Raw genomic sequence first — 18,096 nt, 5'->3', positions numbered from 1 at the left:
CCCAGACTCAACACCTGTTTGTTTCTGAATTCAGCAGTGTGATCAGCATGGTTAAAATGTGGGCACAGAGCAGGTTGGGTGTGTGGGTACCACTGCCATTCTCGGCACTACCAACACTGCCAACCTGCCTGATCGTGGCTGACCTTGTCCACTGTGGTGTCTGACTGTGTGGCCAACCCCAGAGTCCCTTCTGACATTGGGCAGCTGGTGACAGACCCTACATTGCATCAGCACATCATACCCTAAATGAGAATGCAGCCAGAGAGAAATGTCTGTCCGTGCGTGTGTGTGGGTGATAACACATGGGCCGAGAGGTGAGACCACAAAGTGTGCCACCAGCGACACAGGGCATGGCGTGAGTGTGCTTGGAGCTGCCCACTGGTCTCCAAGGAGGGTGACTGTTGATCAAAGCAGATGGGCGGGAGAGCCAGCCCTCTGCATTAAGTGCCCTAGGCTGCTCAGGGGGCAAGGGACAGCAAGAGAGGAGGCACGTGGAAGCCACGTCATGTGCGACTGGGTGGGGTTACCACAAGTCATTGGTAACTTCTGAGCCAGCCAAGTCTCAAGTAAAGGGGCAGCATCTTCCTGTGTTGGCTTTGGGAGCCTGGGGGTCCTTGCCCAGCCCTCGGCTGCCTCAAGAGCCAGGCGGGATCAAGGGGTGGGGATCTGCCTTGTCTTCTGCCCCCACTTTTCGTGGCCTGCTTTTCTGGAAGCCGGTTCTAAGAGAACCTGAAGTTACCAAGTTAGACAAAGTTAAATGCAACTCTAGAAGAAAAGGGGGGATGTTCTGCTGAGTAATGGAAATCCTGACATCTTTCGTGTGCCAGGCTTTCCTGGGGCCACTGCAGGCCAATGGGGGTGGGAGTTCTGGCTGCCCCTCCGCCCAGCTGCTCTGTGGTGTCCCCTGGGCCAGCAGACCAAAGGTCAGACAAACCCGCAAGAGGCCAGAGGTGGAGCCATGTTGGCTCCAGGTGGCTGCTGCGTGGAGAGCCCAGCTCTGGCAGCTTTGCCCATGCATGGGCTTTTCCCAGGGAGCTGGGCCTAGGGCAAGGGCAGGACCTCACAGCGGGGAGCTGGGCCTCGGGCGAGGGTAGGACCTCACAGCAGCCGTGCTCTGGTTGGGCAGCATCGACTGTGCCGGGATCTTGAAGCTGCGGAACTCTGACATCGAGCTGCGGAAGGGAGAGACGGACATTGGCAGGAAGAACACCAGGGTGAGGCTGGTGTTCCGCGTCCACATCCCACAGCCCAGCGGCCGGACGCTGTCCCTGCAGGTCGCCTCGAACCCCATTGAGTGTTGTAAGTATACGGGACGGGGCTGCCGGGAGGTGGGCATCTGGGAGCAGGTTTCAGTGGTGCATGAGTGACCAGCCTGCCCAGGGGCAGCCGGGAAGGGCCAGGAGGCTGAGCCAGAAGCCTGTGTGGATGGTGTTTTTAGCTGCAAGGTGCTTCATGGAATAAGTCTGAACTGCACCAGCCTCCCCTGGTGGCTCAGGTGCTGCTCCTCCAGTTAACATGTGGGCTACCAGGCAAGACCCAGGCTGCCACCGCAGCTCAGCCAACACCTTGCCTGAGGTCCAGTGCTTTCCCCTGTGGTACAAACCTGCAGGGTCCTCTGAGCAGGGCCGGGGCAGGGCCTGGCACCCTCCTCTAAGCACTTGGCACCTCAGAGAGTCGGGCACAACCAAGGTGCCAGCCCACCAGAAGGATGTGCAGACAGCCCCATTGGGACCCTCTGCCCTCAAAGGCCTACTGCTTCTTGGGCTGCTGTCCCCTCTGCCAAGGTCACCTGTGGCATGGCTCCTGCCCCTTAGTGTTCACACAGGGTCCCCTACTCCATGCGCACACCTTGGCAGGAGCTTGAATCTTGACTGTGTCTCTTGGCCCCAACACGCCTGCTTGTGCCATGGAGAGCATGGGCAGGCCAGACTTGTGGGTTGCCAGTTCCTCACATCAGCAGGGCTGGAGACGGTGCGGATGGACAGCGCTTGCTTCCCGCACTCTGGAGCCCTCGGCCTCCTGGGCATGCTGGCTGGGCTCTTGGGCGCGTACAGCTGGCCCTGGAGGCCCTGTTCACCCTCCTCTCCTGTGTAACACAGCCCAGCGGTCGGCGCAGGAGCTGCCCCTGGTGGAGAAGCAGAGCCTGGACAGCTGCCCAGTCATCGGCGGGAAGAAGATGGTCCTGTCTGGCCATAACTTTCTGCAGGACTCGAGGGTCATCTTCGTGGAGAAAGCTCCAGGTATGTGCTGGGGACGCTCCCTGGGGCGGAGCTGGTGTCCAGGTGACATGTCAGGGGTCACGGTGCAGGTATGTGCTGGGGACGCTCCCTGGGGACGGAGCTGGTGTCCAGGTGACATGTCAGGGGTCACGGTGCAGGTATGTGCTGGGGACGCTCCCTGGGGGCGGAGCTGGTGTCCAGCTGACATGTCAGGGGTCACGGTGCAGGTATGTGCTGGGGAAGCTCCCAGCTGGGCCGGGGGCAGAGCTGGTGTCCAGGTGACATGTCAGGGGTCACGGTGCAGGTATGTGCTGGGGAAGCTCCCAGCTGGGCCGGGGGCGGAGCTGGTGTCCAGGTGACATGTCAGGGGTCACGGTGCAGGTATGTGCTGGGGACGCTCCCTGGGGGCGGAGCTGGTGTCCAGGTGACATGTCAGGGGTCACAGTGCAGGTATGTGCTGGGGACGCTCCCTGGTTGCGGAGCTGTTGTCCAGCTAACATGTCAGGGGTCACGGTGCAGATATGTGCTGGGGACGCTCCCAGCTGGGCCGGGGGCGGAGCTGGTGTCCAGCTGACATGTCAGGGGTCACGGTGCAGGTATGTGCTGGGGAAGCTCCCAGCTGGGCCTGGGGGCGGAGCTGGTGTCCAGGTGACATGTCAGGGGTCACGGTGCAGGTATGTGCTGGGGACGCTCCCTGGGGGCGGAGCTGGTGTCCAGGTGACATGTCAGGGGTCACAGTGCAGGTATGTGCTGGGGACGCTCCCTGGGGACGGAGCTGGTGTCCAGGTGACATGTCAGGGGTCATGGTGCAGGTATGTGCTGGGGAAGCTCCCAGCTGGCCCTGGGGACGGAGCTGGTGTCCAGGTGACATGTCAGGGGTCACGGTGCAGGTATGTGCTGGGGACGCTCCCAGCTGGGCCCTGGGGGCGGAGCTGGTGTCCAGGTGACATGTCAGGGGTCACAGTGCAGGTATGTGCTGGGGACGCTCCCAGCTGGGCCGGGGGCGGAGCTGGTGTCCAGGTGACATGTTAGGGGTCACAGTGCAGGTATTTCCTGAGGAAGCTCCCAGCTGGCCCTGGGGGCGGAGCTGGTGTCCAGGTGACATGTCAGGGGTCATGGTGCAGGTATTTCCTGGGGAAGCTCCCAGCTGGCCCTGGGGGCGGAGCTGGTGTCCAGGTGACATGTCAGGGGTCACGGTGCAGGTATGTGCTGGGGAAGCTCCCAGCTGGGCCCTGGGGCGGAGCTGGTGTCCAGGTGACATGTCAGGTGTCATGGTTCAGTGATGCCATGTGCCGGTCATGGGGTGGCTCTGCCCGAGTTTGTGTCTCATGTGAGTGACACCATGTGTCATTTTGTGCACATCTCTCATGGTGGCAGATGCTCTATGTAGGTCATAGTGGTGGCTGTGCCAGCCCCATCCTGGCATCTCTGCTGCTGGGCAGAGGAAGTCAGAGTCCCTTTGTGAAGCTACCCGGCCGTCCTCACTCCTCTGCCCCTCAGTGCCTAGGGTGCCCTGGAAGATGGTTGCTTTCTCTAACATGTGTCTTTGGGCTGCCTGGAAGGGTCCAGGTGGGATCTGCTTGAGCCTGCTGACCCATGATCCAGGTCTGGGAGACCCCGTGTGCAGGGTGCCCTGCCATGGCCATCCTCCCAGAGAGGCATGGTATGTGCAGCCCCTCTTGCGGCCCCTCTGCTCCTCGCCTGTGCTCCTAGTCCGTTCTTGGTACCCGGGGCCCAGTGCTGCTGTTTTCAGTACAGCTGCTTCGAGGGAGGATTGGGACCTACCTGCAACAGCTGGGGTACCATTGTGAGTCTGAGGGGAGGGGACTAGGGCATCCTAACCTGTTATCTCCTGGGACCACATACGAGTGAGTGCGGAGCCCTGACCCAGCTGTGTGCCCGGGTCACTCCCTGCAGACCCTGGCCCTGGACATGGCGGGGACTGAGTGGATGCAGCAGAACTCAGTCAGCCAGAACTCACAGCTCCGGGTCGGGGTAGGGGAGGCTGCACTCAGGCTCCTGGCTGGGGCCGTTTCTGTGGGGACACAACACAGGCAGAGCCGGCTCAGGACTGGAGTGGGGAGGAATTTTTCTTGCTGGCACCTCCCAGTTGGGGTTGTCCTGGAGGCGGCAGCCCGACACTGGTTGTAATCACGGCCGTAGCAGCCACCAGCCTAGATAATGGGCCTTGATTTTGTGCTCTGTGCCGGACACTTGAGTACCTCAACCACAGCGGCTCGGCCCGCCTTCAGTCACACCCGTTCTGAGCTGTAGAGAAAGCTCTTGCAGGGCCCTGCGACATTAAGGGCTGTTCATGCCCTTCCCCACAGAAGACATATTTGGCAGGCGTGGGTCCAAGGCGACGCCAGGCAGGCCGCACTGCACTCTCCCAGTGGGGTGTCTGTGGCCAGAACTGTGGGGCTACAGCAACCACACAGCCCTCCTGGCCACCTGCCAGCCTGTGTTGCCAGCGCCTCTTCCCGCATGCCCTGGAAGAGCCAGGTCTTTGGCCGCCTCCAGAACCAGCTTGGCTCTTGTGGGGAGCAAGGAGCGGATGCTCCATGGGCATCCAGCAGTGCTTGTCCGTGTGCTGTCTGCGAAGTGGCAGACAACAAGGCCTGAAGAGGGACCAGGACGCACTTGCTTTCCTTGTGTCCCATTGGTGTCTTGGGTGGAATCCGTCGATCCTGAGATACCCTCCCAGTGCAGCCCAGGCCCCTCATCTGGGGCCCAGCTTTTGCTGGTGACAAGCTGTTCCTTGTTCTGCTTTTTGTGGTTTGGGGAAGCCACTGAACTCAACTTACCTTGAGAACACAGCTGCCCTCCCCCCTACTGATAGGTTCTTCCAGTCCAACAAACCAAGTTCTGGTTTGTAAACTGGTACCTGTAGAAGGCCACAGCCTGGCGTGAGCAGGTGGACCCCAGCATGGTTGCCAGGGGTTGTCCAGGGACTGTGGTGTCACTGCTGACCCTCCAGCCTGCTGCAGACCCTGCCGGGCTTGGTGCCCTCGACTCAGTGGATCCGTCTCCACCGATCGCTTGCCCTGTGGGGCTTGTGAGTCCTTGCAGCTGCCTGGTATACATGCAGTGCGTGAGCTGTGGACTGTCTCCAAGATGGCCAGCAGAAGGGAAGGCGCAGGCCTCCGATCGCCAGCCTCCACGCTACTCTGGGGGTGCAGGAAGGAAGAGGCAGAGCGCGGCCCTCACTCACACCGCTGTTCCTGCCTGGCCTGGCCAGTGGCTTCTCCCTCTCGGGCCCACCTCCTGAGATCCCTTCAGCAAAGCTGTCTGATGTCCATTGGGCAGCCAGAGCCCTCGGCATGTGGACAAGGAGACCCCATGTCCTCCTCTGTCTCAGCCCAGACTGAGGGAAGTGTCCCCTCTTGTCCCCTCTGCCGGACGGAGGCCCGGCCCAGGTAGACCTACAAGGCCAGGTTCTGGCAGCCAAGGGCAGAACAAGATCACCTCCTGCAACGCCTCCCTTGGAGAGCTCGACCCAAACCCAACCGAGGCTGCACTGTGCCCTGCCCCCGCCAGGCTGGAGACAGCACCGTCTGCTCTGGGCATAGATGGGGGAGAGCACAGGCTGACAGAAGGCCGGGGTAGAGGTGAGGACCACACGCTGCATGCTCACCGTGTGGACACAGCCAGCTCTGAAAGTTCGTTGTTCAGTGATCTTTTTATTTACTTGGAAGTCAGAGACCACTCCCCAAACGCTGTCACAGGCAGGACTGGGCCGGGTGAAAAGCCAGGCACCAGGAGCTCAGCCCGAGTGTCCTTGCATGTGTCAGCTCCTGCTGTCCCCCAGGTACACACAGACAGGAAGTGGGCTGGGATACAATCCTGGCATCCTAACCACTGCTGCAGGCATCTGATGAATACCCTGTCCGTGGTCAGGTTCCCAGGAGCCGGCAGAGTTGCCACATGGGGAGGGGATAGCATGTCTGCCTACTCCTCCTCAAGGGACTTCTGCCCACAGCCCCTCCGTGGGCACAGCCTGCCAGCAGTCCAGGGTCTGCTCGTCCTATGTGAGCAGGTTCCAAGCAGCTGCCCCTGCATGAGAAGCTTTGGACCCGCCAACGGGTGCAGAGTGTGTATGCGAGTGCACAGGGTATGTGATGTGCACGAGTGCTGTGTGGCTTGGACCTACGTGTGCAGGGTGTGGGCATGCGGCTGGGCGAGCACCTGCTGTGCTTTCCCACAGGGCTGGCAGGGACTGGTGCCTGCTGCCTAGCTGGGAAGCTCTTGCATTCCCTGAGACCTACCCACTGCCGGGGCAGGTGGCCAGAGCAGGTCGTGTGTCGTCCGCTCACGTGGTACACACACCGGTGAGCTCGTCAGCAGCCCTGCAGTCACGTGCTGCCTCAGGGGCTTCTGGGAGCCTCGTGGTGTGTGTGCTCTCGTCAGCTCAGCAGGTGTCAAGGCTGTAGGCGTGGGGACCTTCAGCAGCCTGAGACCATGACGTGGCGTCTAGGAAGATCCTCATTCCGTGTTCCTGGCAGTAGGCAGAGAGGACAGCACAGATTCGGCAGGGCAGCACTGGTCCCCGTTGGTCACGGAATAAAAATACCACAGAGCTGAGCGGGTCAGGCAGGGCTCAGGTCGGGCCGGCACCGTGTGGCCGTGTTACATGGCCGTGTGGGGCTGGATGTTGTGTCCCTCCCTCGGGAGCAGACAATGTGGGCCAAAGACTTCGTTCTCAGCGGCCCCAGAGTGCAGGGCCCTCACATACCCCAGGGAATCTCAGAGCAGGGAAAGGAACACAGCCCTTCAGCTGTGGTGGAGCCCTTCCCACGGGACCCTATGGAAGCCAGGGTCACACCTGCTGGCCTGGGCGCCCAGTGTCACCTGTGGCCCTGGGAGCTCTTCCCTGTATGGATAGACCTACGGGGGAGTGGCCAGGGTGTGGCAGGGTTCACCACGGCTGGACAGGAGGTGGCTGAGCCTCTGTGATTGTCTGGAGGAAGTGGTCACTGTGGGACCTCGCCCACTTCACAGCAGCCCTCATGATGACCGCAGCACTACGATCTGCACACAGGGGAGCAGGCCTGCACAGCCCCTCCTCCCCACGCCCCAGCCCACATGTCAGGCCTGCACAGCCCCTCCCCCCCACCCCCAGCCCACATGTCAGGCCTGCACAGCCCCTCCTCCCCACACCCCAGCCATGTGTCAGGACCCAGAAGACTCCCAGGCATGTGGTCACCACGGGCCCTCCCTCCTGACAGACACGCACCCATCAGTAGCCCTGCAGCCCTACCCCCCACCGTCTGAGGAGCCAGTCCTCTTGTCCACTCAGTGGCCTTCCCCTGGCTCACCTGAGGAGCAGGGGTCCCCGTGTGTGATAGCATTTCATTTGTCCATGATGAGCTGATGGGCACAAGCTGGTTCTTTCCCTAGTGGTGCTCGTGTGTCCAGCTGGACTTACATGATGAGTGGGCATGTCTGGAAGGGGGCTGCCATGCTGTGGTGTCTGTCTCTCTCGTGGTGCTTCCAAGGAGGGAAGCTGTTGGCTCATGTGCCTCATCCCAAGGGCCCAGCATGGGGTTCTGTGCGGTGGCAAGGCTGGGGCAGGGCAGCCTTGGAAGGAGCAGTCAGGAAGGAGCAGGGTGGCTCGCTGTCCTGGCTGGGGCTGGGGGGCCCTGTGCATCTTAGATTGCTACTGGCTGGTGCGCTGCAGGTCTTCCTGGCTGCCCCCAGCCAGCGGCGAAGTGGCTCTCCTCCTTGATGGCTGCCGTGTCCAGCTTTGGATCGCCTGAGAACTGCTGGCCCTGGCCTGTGTCTGTTTCCCCCACAGTGGACAGTTTCCCTTCTGCCCCGGTGTGACTCTGCAGCCCTGTTGGCTGCCGTGCTGACCCAGGGACCCGCAGAGCTGGCCATGGGCACTGAGGAGGAGGCCACCCGGCCGCAGGAGGACAAGAGGCAGGCTTAGGAGAGCTGGCGCTGCTGCAGCAGCTCCTGCTGCTTCCTGCTCGGAAACAATGTGTCAGGCAGCTCAGCTGGGGCGTGGCGGGGAAGCCTTCCCGATGACTCACACTCCAGGGAATCCCCTAATGGTTTGGAACATTCTTGCTTCTGAACAGAGAACCGGGAGTAGGAGCCGCTGATAAGGCCGTAGCACAAAGGGCCCTTCAGTGCTGACCGCTCCCTGCTGCTGGAGGCCACCGGGCTGCACAGGGCCCTGCGGGCGAGTGAGGCCCCACACGCGGGTCTGTCAGTGGAACTTTGTTGGGTGATGGGGACCTGGGAGCTGTGCACCTGAGTGCCTGTGGCTGTCCCTCCCTGACCACACCTGGGTGTGTGGCACCAAGTGCTGCCCTCTGTGTGTGGCAGACGCCGTCACAGGGCGTCTCCCACTGTGACCTCCAGCCGGGCGGGGCCCAGGCAGGCAGGTAATGACACCACAGCTGGCCAGGCGGGGGTGGGGCGGAGACGGCTCCCGTCCTAGGAAAACTCACAAGTTGCTTGGAAAGCAAACAGAGACTGTCCTGTGAAGGGCAGTCTGACTTGTCAACACAGGGTGGGAGGGGCTGGCGTCCTCGTGGAGCAGCCTGCCCGGGATTCCCAGGTGCGCCCGGAGCCTGAGGGTGTGCCGTAGAGTGAGGCTGAGCACGGCGGCGAGCCACAGCCTTATTGCCTGCCCCTTCTCCCTGGTGGGGGGACACAGCCATCCCCGAGCCAATGCTCACCTGGTGTCCGAGTGGGGTCACTAGGGGGAGCTTGTAGGTGGGCCGGCATGTGGCCCCCAGCCCGCCCGTACCTGGTGGGGCAGGAGAGAAAGAAGCACTAAGGAACCAGCCGCCTCATGCTGTGTTCTCCTGGGGAGGTAAAGGAAGAGGCAGAGATGGCAGGGCGACCACACAGAGCCCCTCCGGCAGCCTGCAGCGAACAGTGCCTGCTGGACGCCGGTCCTGGCCTTCCCCAGGGCTGCTCCAATCAGGGCACCCCTTTCTCAAGATGAGCCCTCCTGGGGAGCAGCAGCAGGAAGGCCAAGGCCTCGTTTCCCAGTGGCCTGCTTCCTGGGGGAACTGGGCCACATGGGGAGGAAGAGGCCCCCTTGGGAGGCCAGCAGCCCCTGTGTCTCAGTTGCTGCCTGCTGTGTGGCAGGAATGGTTTTCCTCCATGGCCCAGGCTGGAGGCCCATGCCTTCTCACATCAGGCCCCAAAGCGGTACTTGAGAACATGTCCTTGCCTGGCACATCGGGCTGGGATGGAAGGAGCCTCTGGGCCAGGGGTCTTGGGTCCCCACCAGGTGTGTGTTGCCTAGCACCTCTTGGCTGGACCTGTGTGTGTAGTCCCAGCCCTGAGGGTCAGCATCCTTTTGGGGAGCTCTGTGTCTGGGTCATAGAGCAGTCATGGGGGAGGTATAAGAGTGAACCCCCACTTTCAAACTAATGCCTCTCCTGGTCCTGCCTTCCAGATGGCCACCATGTCTGGGAGATGGAAGCCAAAACTGACAGAGACCTGTGCCAGTCGGTGAGTGCCCAGGGCCCAGGGTGTCCATGAAGTGCACAGGGCAGCAGCAGGATACTGGGCAGGGCTGCAGGCCCGTCCATGCCTCCCCTGGGACAGTGTGCCGCTTGTCCTTGGTTCAGCTGTTCCAGGCAGCCCACACGGAGCAGACCCCACACGGCATCTGCCCCCCAGAGGTTCCCAGCCTCCCACGCGGGCGCCCAGCACTGGCCAGGACATGCTCCACTGCCTGCTTGGCAGTGAGTTCCCGCCACCCATGCCAGGACCTATGGCCCCACAGAGCAGTCAGGTGTGACCGGAGCAGGAGACTCTGCGGCTGTGTGTGTGGACACATGGCAGGTGCCATCAGGTGTGTCCCAGCCTTCTCTGTCCCGACAACAATTATCGCCCTGACTGGCGAGTTGTACAGACTGCTGTTAAATGTTTGCTTACCTGAGAGGCAGAGTTCTGGTGCATGCCAATGCATTCCTCCATGCCTGCAGCAACCAGGCTGCACAAGACCAGGCCAACACCCCAGAACTCAACCTGTGTCTCCTGTGGGTGGCAGGGACCCACATGTGCTAGTCCTCACCTGCGGCCCCCAAGAGTAGGCAGTCGCAGGGAGCTGGGTCAGGTGCTGGAGCTGGGTCTGGAGCAGGCACTCCACATGAGCTGTGGGCATCTCGGTTGCATCTTCATGTCCTGGTGGCCAAGTGTCCGAGGCTAATGGCACCTCTGGTGTCTGATGGGGTGTCCTCTCCCATGACTTCTCTTGGAGTCCTACAGGCAGCCACTCTCTGTCTGGTGTGTTCAGAGCTCTGAGCTTCGCTGCAGCCCTGTGGGGGCATCCTGGGCCGTGCCAGGGCTCTGAGGTTTGCTGCAGCCCTGTGGGGGCATCCTGAGCCGTGCCAGGGCTCTGAGCTTTGCTGCAGCCCTGTGGGGGCATCCCGGGCCATGCCAAGGCTCTGAGCTTCCCTGAGCCTGCGTGTTTCCCAGGGCCACCTCTCAGCAGCCAGGGCAGAGGCCCCTCTCCTCCCAGGGCCCTTGCAGCCTGTAGCACTGGCTCAGCTGACTTCCTGCCTGCACTTGAGTGAGCCCCAGGTCGGGTGCACGCGCGGGCACCAACACACCATGTTCCCTTCTCTCTTTTTAAGATTTATTTGTTTATTATTTATTTGAAAGAGCAGTGGGGAGGGAAGGAGAGATCTTCATCTGCTGGGTCACTCCCCAAAGGCCTCAACAGCCAAAGCTGGGTCAGGCCGGAGCTGCAAGCCAGGGCAACTGGCTGGGTCTCCCATGTGCGTGCAGGGCCCAGTGCCTTCCCACGTCATCATCAGGAGCTGGATTGGGTCTGAGCCGGAGCTGTGCTAAAGGATGTTGGGTCTCGAGCAATGCTTGACCCATGCAGCCAACACCTGCCCCAAAGATATGTTGCATTTTATGCAGGTCAGTAATCTAGTATGCAAACTTAGTTGAGACAGTGGATTTCCTCAAAGGATCACTGAGACTTCAGGGCTGTGCTTGTGCGCGTGACCGACTTCTGTCATTTCCTTCCATGTCTTTCTGATCTCTTCCTTCTGCGTATGTCCGAGGTAGTACTTGGATCATGTGCTGTGTCTGTTGAGCAGGTTGGTGGGCACTGGCCTTGCCCCCATCAGAACACTGTCCTCCACAGGGACCATACTGTCCTCCACAGGGACTCTGTGGCACACAGTCACGCCCTCTGGGTCATCCTGATCACCTTCGGCCTTGATACGCTGCCGCCCCTCTTTGTTTTCCTCGCCGTTGCTCATTGGCTTGATGGTGGCTGCCAGGTGCCATCACCACCTGCAGTGGCCCCTTCAGTGGGATGGTGTCCTTAGCGGGGCCTTGTCTCTGTGGCTCCGAGAGTGCCAGCTTCGTGAGTGGGACTCTGCGTCACTTGGCTGCCCACAGCGGCAGCAGCCCGAGGCCCCTGTCATCCTGGAGTTGGTGTGGAACACTTCTACCTACAGTGTCCATGCTAAGCTTTGACTGTGGCTCTTCCAGATCATTCCTGGTCATTCTAAGACACTTGGGCAGGAAGGACCCCGAGGAAGTGAGGTTCCTGACAGAACAGTCTGCCCAGAGCCAGGGCAGCCCCAGGGATGGAGCTGTGTAGGGCTTGTGCTGGGTCCTGAGGTCCATGGATGACCGCTGGGCCTGCACCCCACAGGCTACACACACAGTGCTCTGCATTTTCTAACATTCTAAAATTTCATGGATGAATTCAGCCAATTTTTCTGTTACGTTAGGTAACAAGCCACGATTACTATCACAAAAGCTGCAGTGTGGTGGCTTTTTCTTACACTTTCTCCCTCCTTGTTAAATTGAAATCATGCGATGAGCTGGAAAAGGCAGGGGCACCTGCACCTATCCGTCACAGTGCTGGATTCAGGTCCAGCATCTGCCCCCAGGCTCACACTGGGTTCTGGGTGCTCCCACCCCAGCTGTGGTCTTCCTACACTGCACCAGGCCACCCCAGGCACAGTCGCAGTACTTGAAAGAGCAGGGTTTCTGTAAAAATCTTCCTGGTTTTTATTTCAAAACGTGATAGGGGCTGATATTGTGGTGTAGTAAGTTAAGCCAACACCCACTACGCCAACATCTTGTATGGGGACCTGGTTCAAGTCCCCAGTTCTGAGCCAGCTTCCTGCCAATGTCCTGGGAAAGGGGACAGAGGATGGCCCAGCCCCTCTGGGTGGCCCAGGAGCCTCGTGGGTGCCGGGGTGCGAGGGGCACTCACAGCTTCCTGTTTGTGCTCCCTAGAACTCTCTGGTGGTGGAGATTCCGCCGTTCCGCAACCAGAGGATCAGCAGCCCCGTGCAAGTCAGCTTCTACGTGTGCAACGGCAAGCGGAAGAGAAGCCAGCCGCAGCAGTTCACCTACCTTCCTGCCTCTGGTAATGCCACCTTTCTAACCTTGAGTCCTGACCAGGAACTAGGCATACACTCGTCCTGACAGGTGCAGAGACCCGCGGAGGGGCTGTAAGCAGCCTGGCAGTGGTGCCCATGTCCCTGTAAGGAAAACTCCTGCCAGGAAGAGGGGAACTTGCCATGCCCACCTTGGCCTTTGTCGCATGCACAGCAAGTGTGTGCATCAGGGTTCTTCCCTGTTCGTCCTGCCAGGAGCAGACAATGGCTCCACACAGTCCAAAGCCAAGTTAGATGCTTTAGAGGTTGATGGAGGCAAGGCATACGGCTGTGGGTGCTCTGCATGGATGTCAGGGACACAGGCACTGGACAGCCCCATCCTGGCCTCAGGGGGCAAGGGCTGCTGGAGACACGGGCTGCTGGGCTGCAGGGCCCTATCCTGGCCTCAGGGCACAAGGGCTGCAGGGCCCCATGCTGGCCTCAGGGAACACAGGCTGCTGCACTCCTCCAGGGCGGCCGGGTAGATGCAGGGCACAGAAGTGTTCTCCCTCTGTCATCCTCTGCGTTGGGAATGCTTAGCTACATTGCCATCATCACACTGCTGTGCTTTCTAACAGATAATTTTAAGAGAAAGTGTATACCAGGAACCAGCTGCAAAATCAGCTCATTAGTCAGAACTGTTTGGTGAGGGTTCTATTTCCATTTGCTGTGGGCTAGTTCATGAGACCACATGGAGTTGCAGCCACGCTGGCACTGAGTTCTCCGGGCATGCTGCCACCGCGGCCCATGGCAGAGGCACTGTGTGCTGGGGCTCATGGCAGGTTGCAGCAGGAGGGCCCAGGACCAGGCTGTGGGAATAGTAGGGACTTTGCCGCCAGGGAAGGTGGCGTCCTGGTCTGAGTCGCCACAGGGGTGCCAGGTGTTCTGGGAATGAGGACAGACAGCTGACGACAGTCTGGAAACAGAAAGCCTGTCCCGAGTAGCCCTCTAGCGCGACGGACTGGGGGAGGAGCATTTTAGGGAAAACATAGGCTTTTGAGGACAAGCTGCTTTAGGGCAATGCTGAGGCCATGCCCGGGATGCCTCCCACAGATACACCTCGCAGAAGCACCTGCTACTGATCACAGTGCCCCGAGTCTTGGGACAGGGCCAGAGGGACCATTGTGTCCTGCATACACCCCACCCAGGAAGGGCCAGGCCACAAACTCAGCACCGCCCCCGGAGCTGGAGAGCCAGTTGCGCCCCCTGTCCCCCCCAGCAAGCCACTCTTTGATACACGACCTCAGCCATGAAGCCATAGCGTCCCTGAACACCACTGCGCAGTAGCCCAGCTGGGCAGGACTACCTCTGTCTCACATAGCAGCCTCCCCACAGCACAGCCTCCAAACAACACAGCCTCCCCATAGCACAGCCTCCCCACAGCACAGCCTCCTCCTCACAGCACAGCCTCCCCACAGCACAGCCTCCTCCCCACAGCACAGCTCCCCATAGCAAGGCTCCCCACAGCATAGCCTCCTCCCCACAGCACAGCCTCCCCACAGCACAGCCTCCTCACAGCACAGCCTCCTTTCCCATAGCTGGGATCCCTCTCCTGCCCCCCAGGACTCTGAACTCCTTAGGCTGAGACCCAAGACCACATGAGCTGAATCCGGTCCTACTGCAGGCCTGATGTGAGGTTGTCAGTGTGTGGTTTAAAACGAAAGGACAGCTGGAGGGAGTCTGCATTGCTTGTGCGTCCTCAGCCTGGGCTGATTGAGGCCATAAGGTAGGGACCCGTGCTCTTGCAGACACACTGAGGTTCTGGGTTCCTGGAGCAGACGTTGGCACCAGGGCTCTACTTCCCTCAACTGCATCTCTGTGGTCATCCTGGGCTGGGCACAGCCTCTGAGTGCCAGCGTGGCTGCTCTGGTCCAGGCAGGCAGCAGGTGCTTAGCGGGAAAGCTTTGCCGTGGACAGGTGATGGGTGCTTAGTGGGAGAGCCTTGGCCAGGGGCCACGTTGGCTCGCTTCCTTGGCTGTGAAGCTAAGCTGTGGGTGGCTTAGTCTTCCCCTGAGCACTCGTCTGTACCCTGTTCTGAAAGCACCCAGCCAGTTGGCAGGTGCATGGGCTGCTCTCTGCAGTCTGTCCGGGTAGGCCACGGGGACCGCAGGAATAGGAGCAGGTCCTCTGGACCATTCCTGTTTGAGCAGTGTTGCATGCAGCCGAGTGTCACGTTTTCCTCCAGAGCTTGGCGTGAGGCTGTATCTCTGCATGCCTGACGCCTCCTGCGTGGCATGTGAAGCAAGTTGTGTCAGCCCACCTTGCCCCTGAGTCTGTGGGAGTTGGGTAGCACTAGGAGCAGGCCCTGGAGGCCTGTGGCTGCTGTGCCTACAGCCTGGCATGTAGCCATCTCAGCCAGATGCTCAGTGGGCAGGTGTGCCGCAGTGAGCCCAGCCAGTGAGCAAAGCAGCATGTGTTTCTGGTGGTGGCATCCCAGGGCTGGCTCTGTGGCTTGAGGTGTCTGATGGGCCTGGAGGGTTAGTGTGGGTCCCTTCAGCCCTGCTCCCGGAGCCCCAGGTCCAGAGGGGAGCTCCTCCCACAGCTGAGACTGCAGCAGGGTGGCTGCACGGCCTGGGCAGTGGCCACATGTCGCCCCTATGGTCTCTCTCCTTGGGGTGGGCACAGGTACACAGCTGTGCAGGGGTCTCTCTCTCACACGGCCAGGCTCTTCCTTACTGATAGCTCAGCCCAGCTCTGCTCTGCACCTTTCCTGAATCCAAACATTGAAGATCCTGCGACGCTGCTGCCCTCTCCTCTCGCCTGTCCAGCCAGGAAGTGAGGGGTGCACTTCCTCTTTGGATTCATTCATTTGAAAGGCAGAGTGACACACAGAGAGGTCTTCCATCTGCTGATTCACTCTCCGAATGCCCACAACCTCCAGGGTAGGGGCTGGGTAGGACCTGAAGCTGAGAACCGGGAACCTCCCACATGGATCTAGGGGAGGGAGCTTTTGAAATGCCCTTCGATGCTTTCCCAGGCACGTGAGCAGGAAAATGGATCAGACGTGAAGTAGCCAGCACTCAAGCCAGTGCTTATGCGGGATGCCAGTGTGGCAAGCAGTAGCTTGAGTCACTATGCCACGATGCCTGCCTGTTCCATTCCCTGCATGTTAGACGTCACACCATAAGGTGACAAGAATCAACTCACCATGAAACTCCAGTGGGTACAGGTCACTCTAGGGCCCAGGGCCAGGTCTTCCTCAAGGGAGGACTCTGGGACAGGGAGATTTTAAGACACACTGGCCCCAAATGTTGACTGTTAACACAAGCTCTTACCACCTCGCAGACAGTGAGGACATGTGCATGCCTGTGTACATTTGTACACACGCCTATGTGTACATGCATGCAAGCACACGGATACACGTGTGAATGCATACATGCCTTGTGTGCATACATATGAGCACATGGTAGCACACAGGTGTGTATGTGGGCATACATAGCTACTCTTGTGTCTATACTTGTTCCCACAGACACACGTGCCTGTGTATACACGCACAGCACCTGGCAGCACACATGGATATATATGTGGACGTGTGGACATTATCACATGTCCACATACACTAGCATACGCTTCCAGACAGGCACACATGCCCATGGGTACACATGTGGCACACCAGAACGTGCAGGCACACACGAGCGTGCATTCTCGCCATGAACCTCCTTGCCCTGCACAGTAAGACCCAGGGCAGCGTGTGAAGGGGAGCGTGGCCCTGAGATCTCGGGGATGAGGGCAGGGACCAGCTACGGAGCAAGTGTCGGTGTGTGTACCATGTGACCCAGGGAGAGGCCCTGAGCCGGGATATGTCGTCCACTGGGACAGCTTGATGGTTGTGGACACTGGTCGCAGCACTCAGCAGCCTGAGCAGGCTGCAGGGCTCCCAAGGAGGTTGGCGCCCAGAGGAGAGGAAGGGTCGCTGTGTCCCTGGCAGCTGCCTGACTAGCGTACACAGCCTGCAAGGAAGCCTTCGGCACGAGTCCTGCTCCGTGTGCAACTCGAGCAGTTTCTGTGCTGACCACCTCTGCACAACTGCCTGAGGAATGGCAGCTGTCCGCTGGAGACCACGCCCACTGCCGCGGCACCCCCACAGGCAGCAAGCCTGCTGCTCATTCATCTCTAGCGTCTGGGTCGGGACCTGGCTCGCAGCCCAGTTTCACAGTCCTGCAAGAGCACAGCCTTCTGCTGTTGGGCATGTGGGGGGCCGGGAGCAGACAGCACGCAGCAGCACCTGGCCCAGAGTCTGTGACCCTGATGGCCCTGGAGCAGGTCCCCGAAGATGCCAAGGGAGACAGAAGACGCGTGCAGTCTCCCCGACCAGTCCTGGGAAGACACGTCCCGGTCCTTCCCCATTGCCGCCCTGCTTGTCCGTCTTTCGGGGAGCCTGCCCTGCCATGCTGGCTCTGGCTGTGGAGGCCGAGGGCTGACTCTGGCTCTGGCAGGGACCTGGACAATCGGGTCTTTGTTTGCCAGGGGCTGCACGGGAACAGAAAGCTTTTGTTTGCCTCCCAGGACGCACCTGGTGAAGTAATTCAAGCCAAGGCTTTGGGGTCGCTCAAAGCGGCCCCGTGTGTGGTGAGCAGGATCTACCTACTGCACTGGGGTCTAGCCTGCAGCACCCGGGCCCCTACCCCACCCATGCACCAGGCAGCTGTCCTTGCTCACTGTCCCGGGGGCTGGAAGCAACCAGGGCAGTACAGGCGGCTCCATGAGAATCCTCTGCCCCTGCGGGCCACGAGCAGCGCTCTCCAGCACCGTGGCCTTAGTCAGGCTTGGTCTCCTGAAGGCCCAGTGTGGGAGTGGGAATCAGCCTGGGCTAGCCAGCAGCACAGGAAGGTGCACCCGCACGCTGCCCACACGTGCCGTTGTGCCAGGGGAAGATGCGTGATAAGCTGGGATGGCGGGGAGAGTCTGTCTCATGTCCGATGTGGGACCAGGTGGGACCAGGGCTTTTCTTCACCCATTGATCTCTTTGAGCTGGGCCCCTCGGATGTGGGGGCCTCTGCGGGGCATAGATGGGGGGCACAGGGCAGTGAGAGTTTGCCAAGACAGGTCTCCCACTGACACTGAGCAGATTAGCTGCTGGGACCCCAACATGTAGCCCTGTACAACCCCCAGGGCGGGTCACAGAAGACACCAGAACATTGGTTCTTGTGATCTTAGCCAGTGACCCTCATGCTTAGTTCAATGCCCTCACCCTGCCCAGAGCAGACCATGATGGTCACCTCCCATGATGTCCAGCTGGGCAAGCTTGGGTTTCTGCCCTGGATCCTGGGGTGCCCCTGCTCTGTGAATGTCACCCGTGATCACCTTGTACAACCCCAACTGCCTACCTGAACACCAGGGACATCAGGGGAGCCCCAAGGGCACTGCTGGGGGCTGGCGTACTGCAGAGGAGCTTGCTCTGGGGCCCCATCCAGGACTGGGAGACCCCATGTGGAGCCATGTAGCTGTAGGCATGATGGGACATAGGCGGGTCCCTGGCTATGGGCTACATGAAGTGC

The 18,096-nt window shown here is 60.3% G+C and overlaps 1 protein-coding gene across 1 annotated transcript in view; it reads left to right on the top strand.

Annotated features, from left to right (window-relative positions):
* LOC101518851 (nuclear factor of activated T cells 1) overlaps positions 1-18,096 on the top strand; it is a 73,459-nt gene that overhangs the window by 27,978 nt on the left and 27,385 nt on the right. The window contains exons 5-8 of the mRNA XM_004579646.2: positions 1,127-1,299; positions 2,100-2,240; positions 9,637-9,692; positions 12,456-12,588. Of these exons, the coding sequence (XP_004579703.2) occupies positions 1,127-1,299; positions 2,100-2,240; positions 9,637-9,692; positions 12,456-12,588 (503 nt within the window). The remainder of the gene's footprint in view (positions 1-1,126; positions 1,300-2,099; positions 2,241-9,636; positions 9,693-12,455; positions 12,589-18,096) is intronic.

The sequence above is a fragment of the Ochotona princeps genome, unplaced genomic scaffold (assembly GCF_030435755.1).
Source record: "Ochotona princeps isolate mOchPri1 unplaced genomic scaffold, mOchPri1.hap1 HAP1_SCAFFOLD_129, whole genome shotgun sequence".
Taxonomy (NCBI): Eukaryota; Metazoa; Chordata; class Mammalia; order Lagomorpha; family Ochotonidae; genus Ochotona; species Ochotona princeps.
Note: the sequence above shows the minus strand (reverse complement) of the source record. Positions and strands in the feature narration are given on the sequence as shown.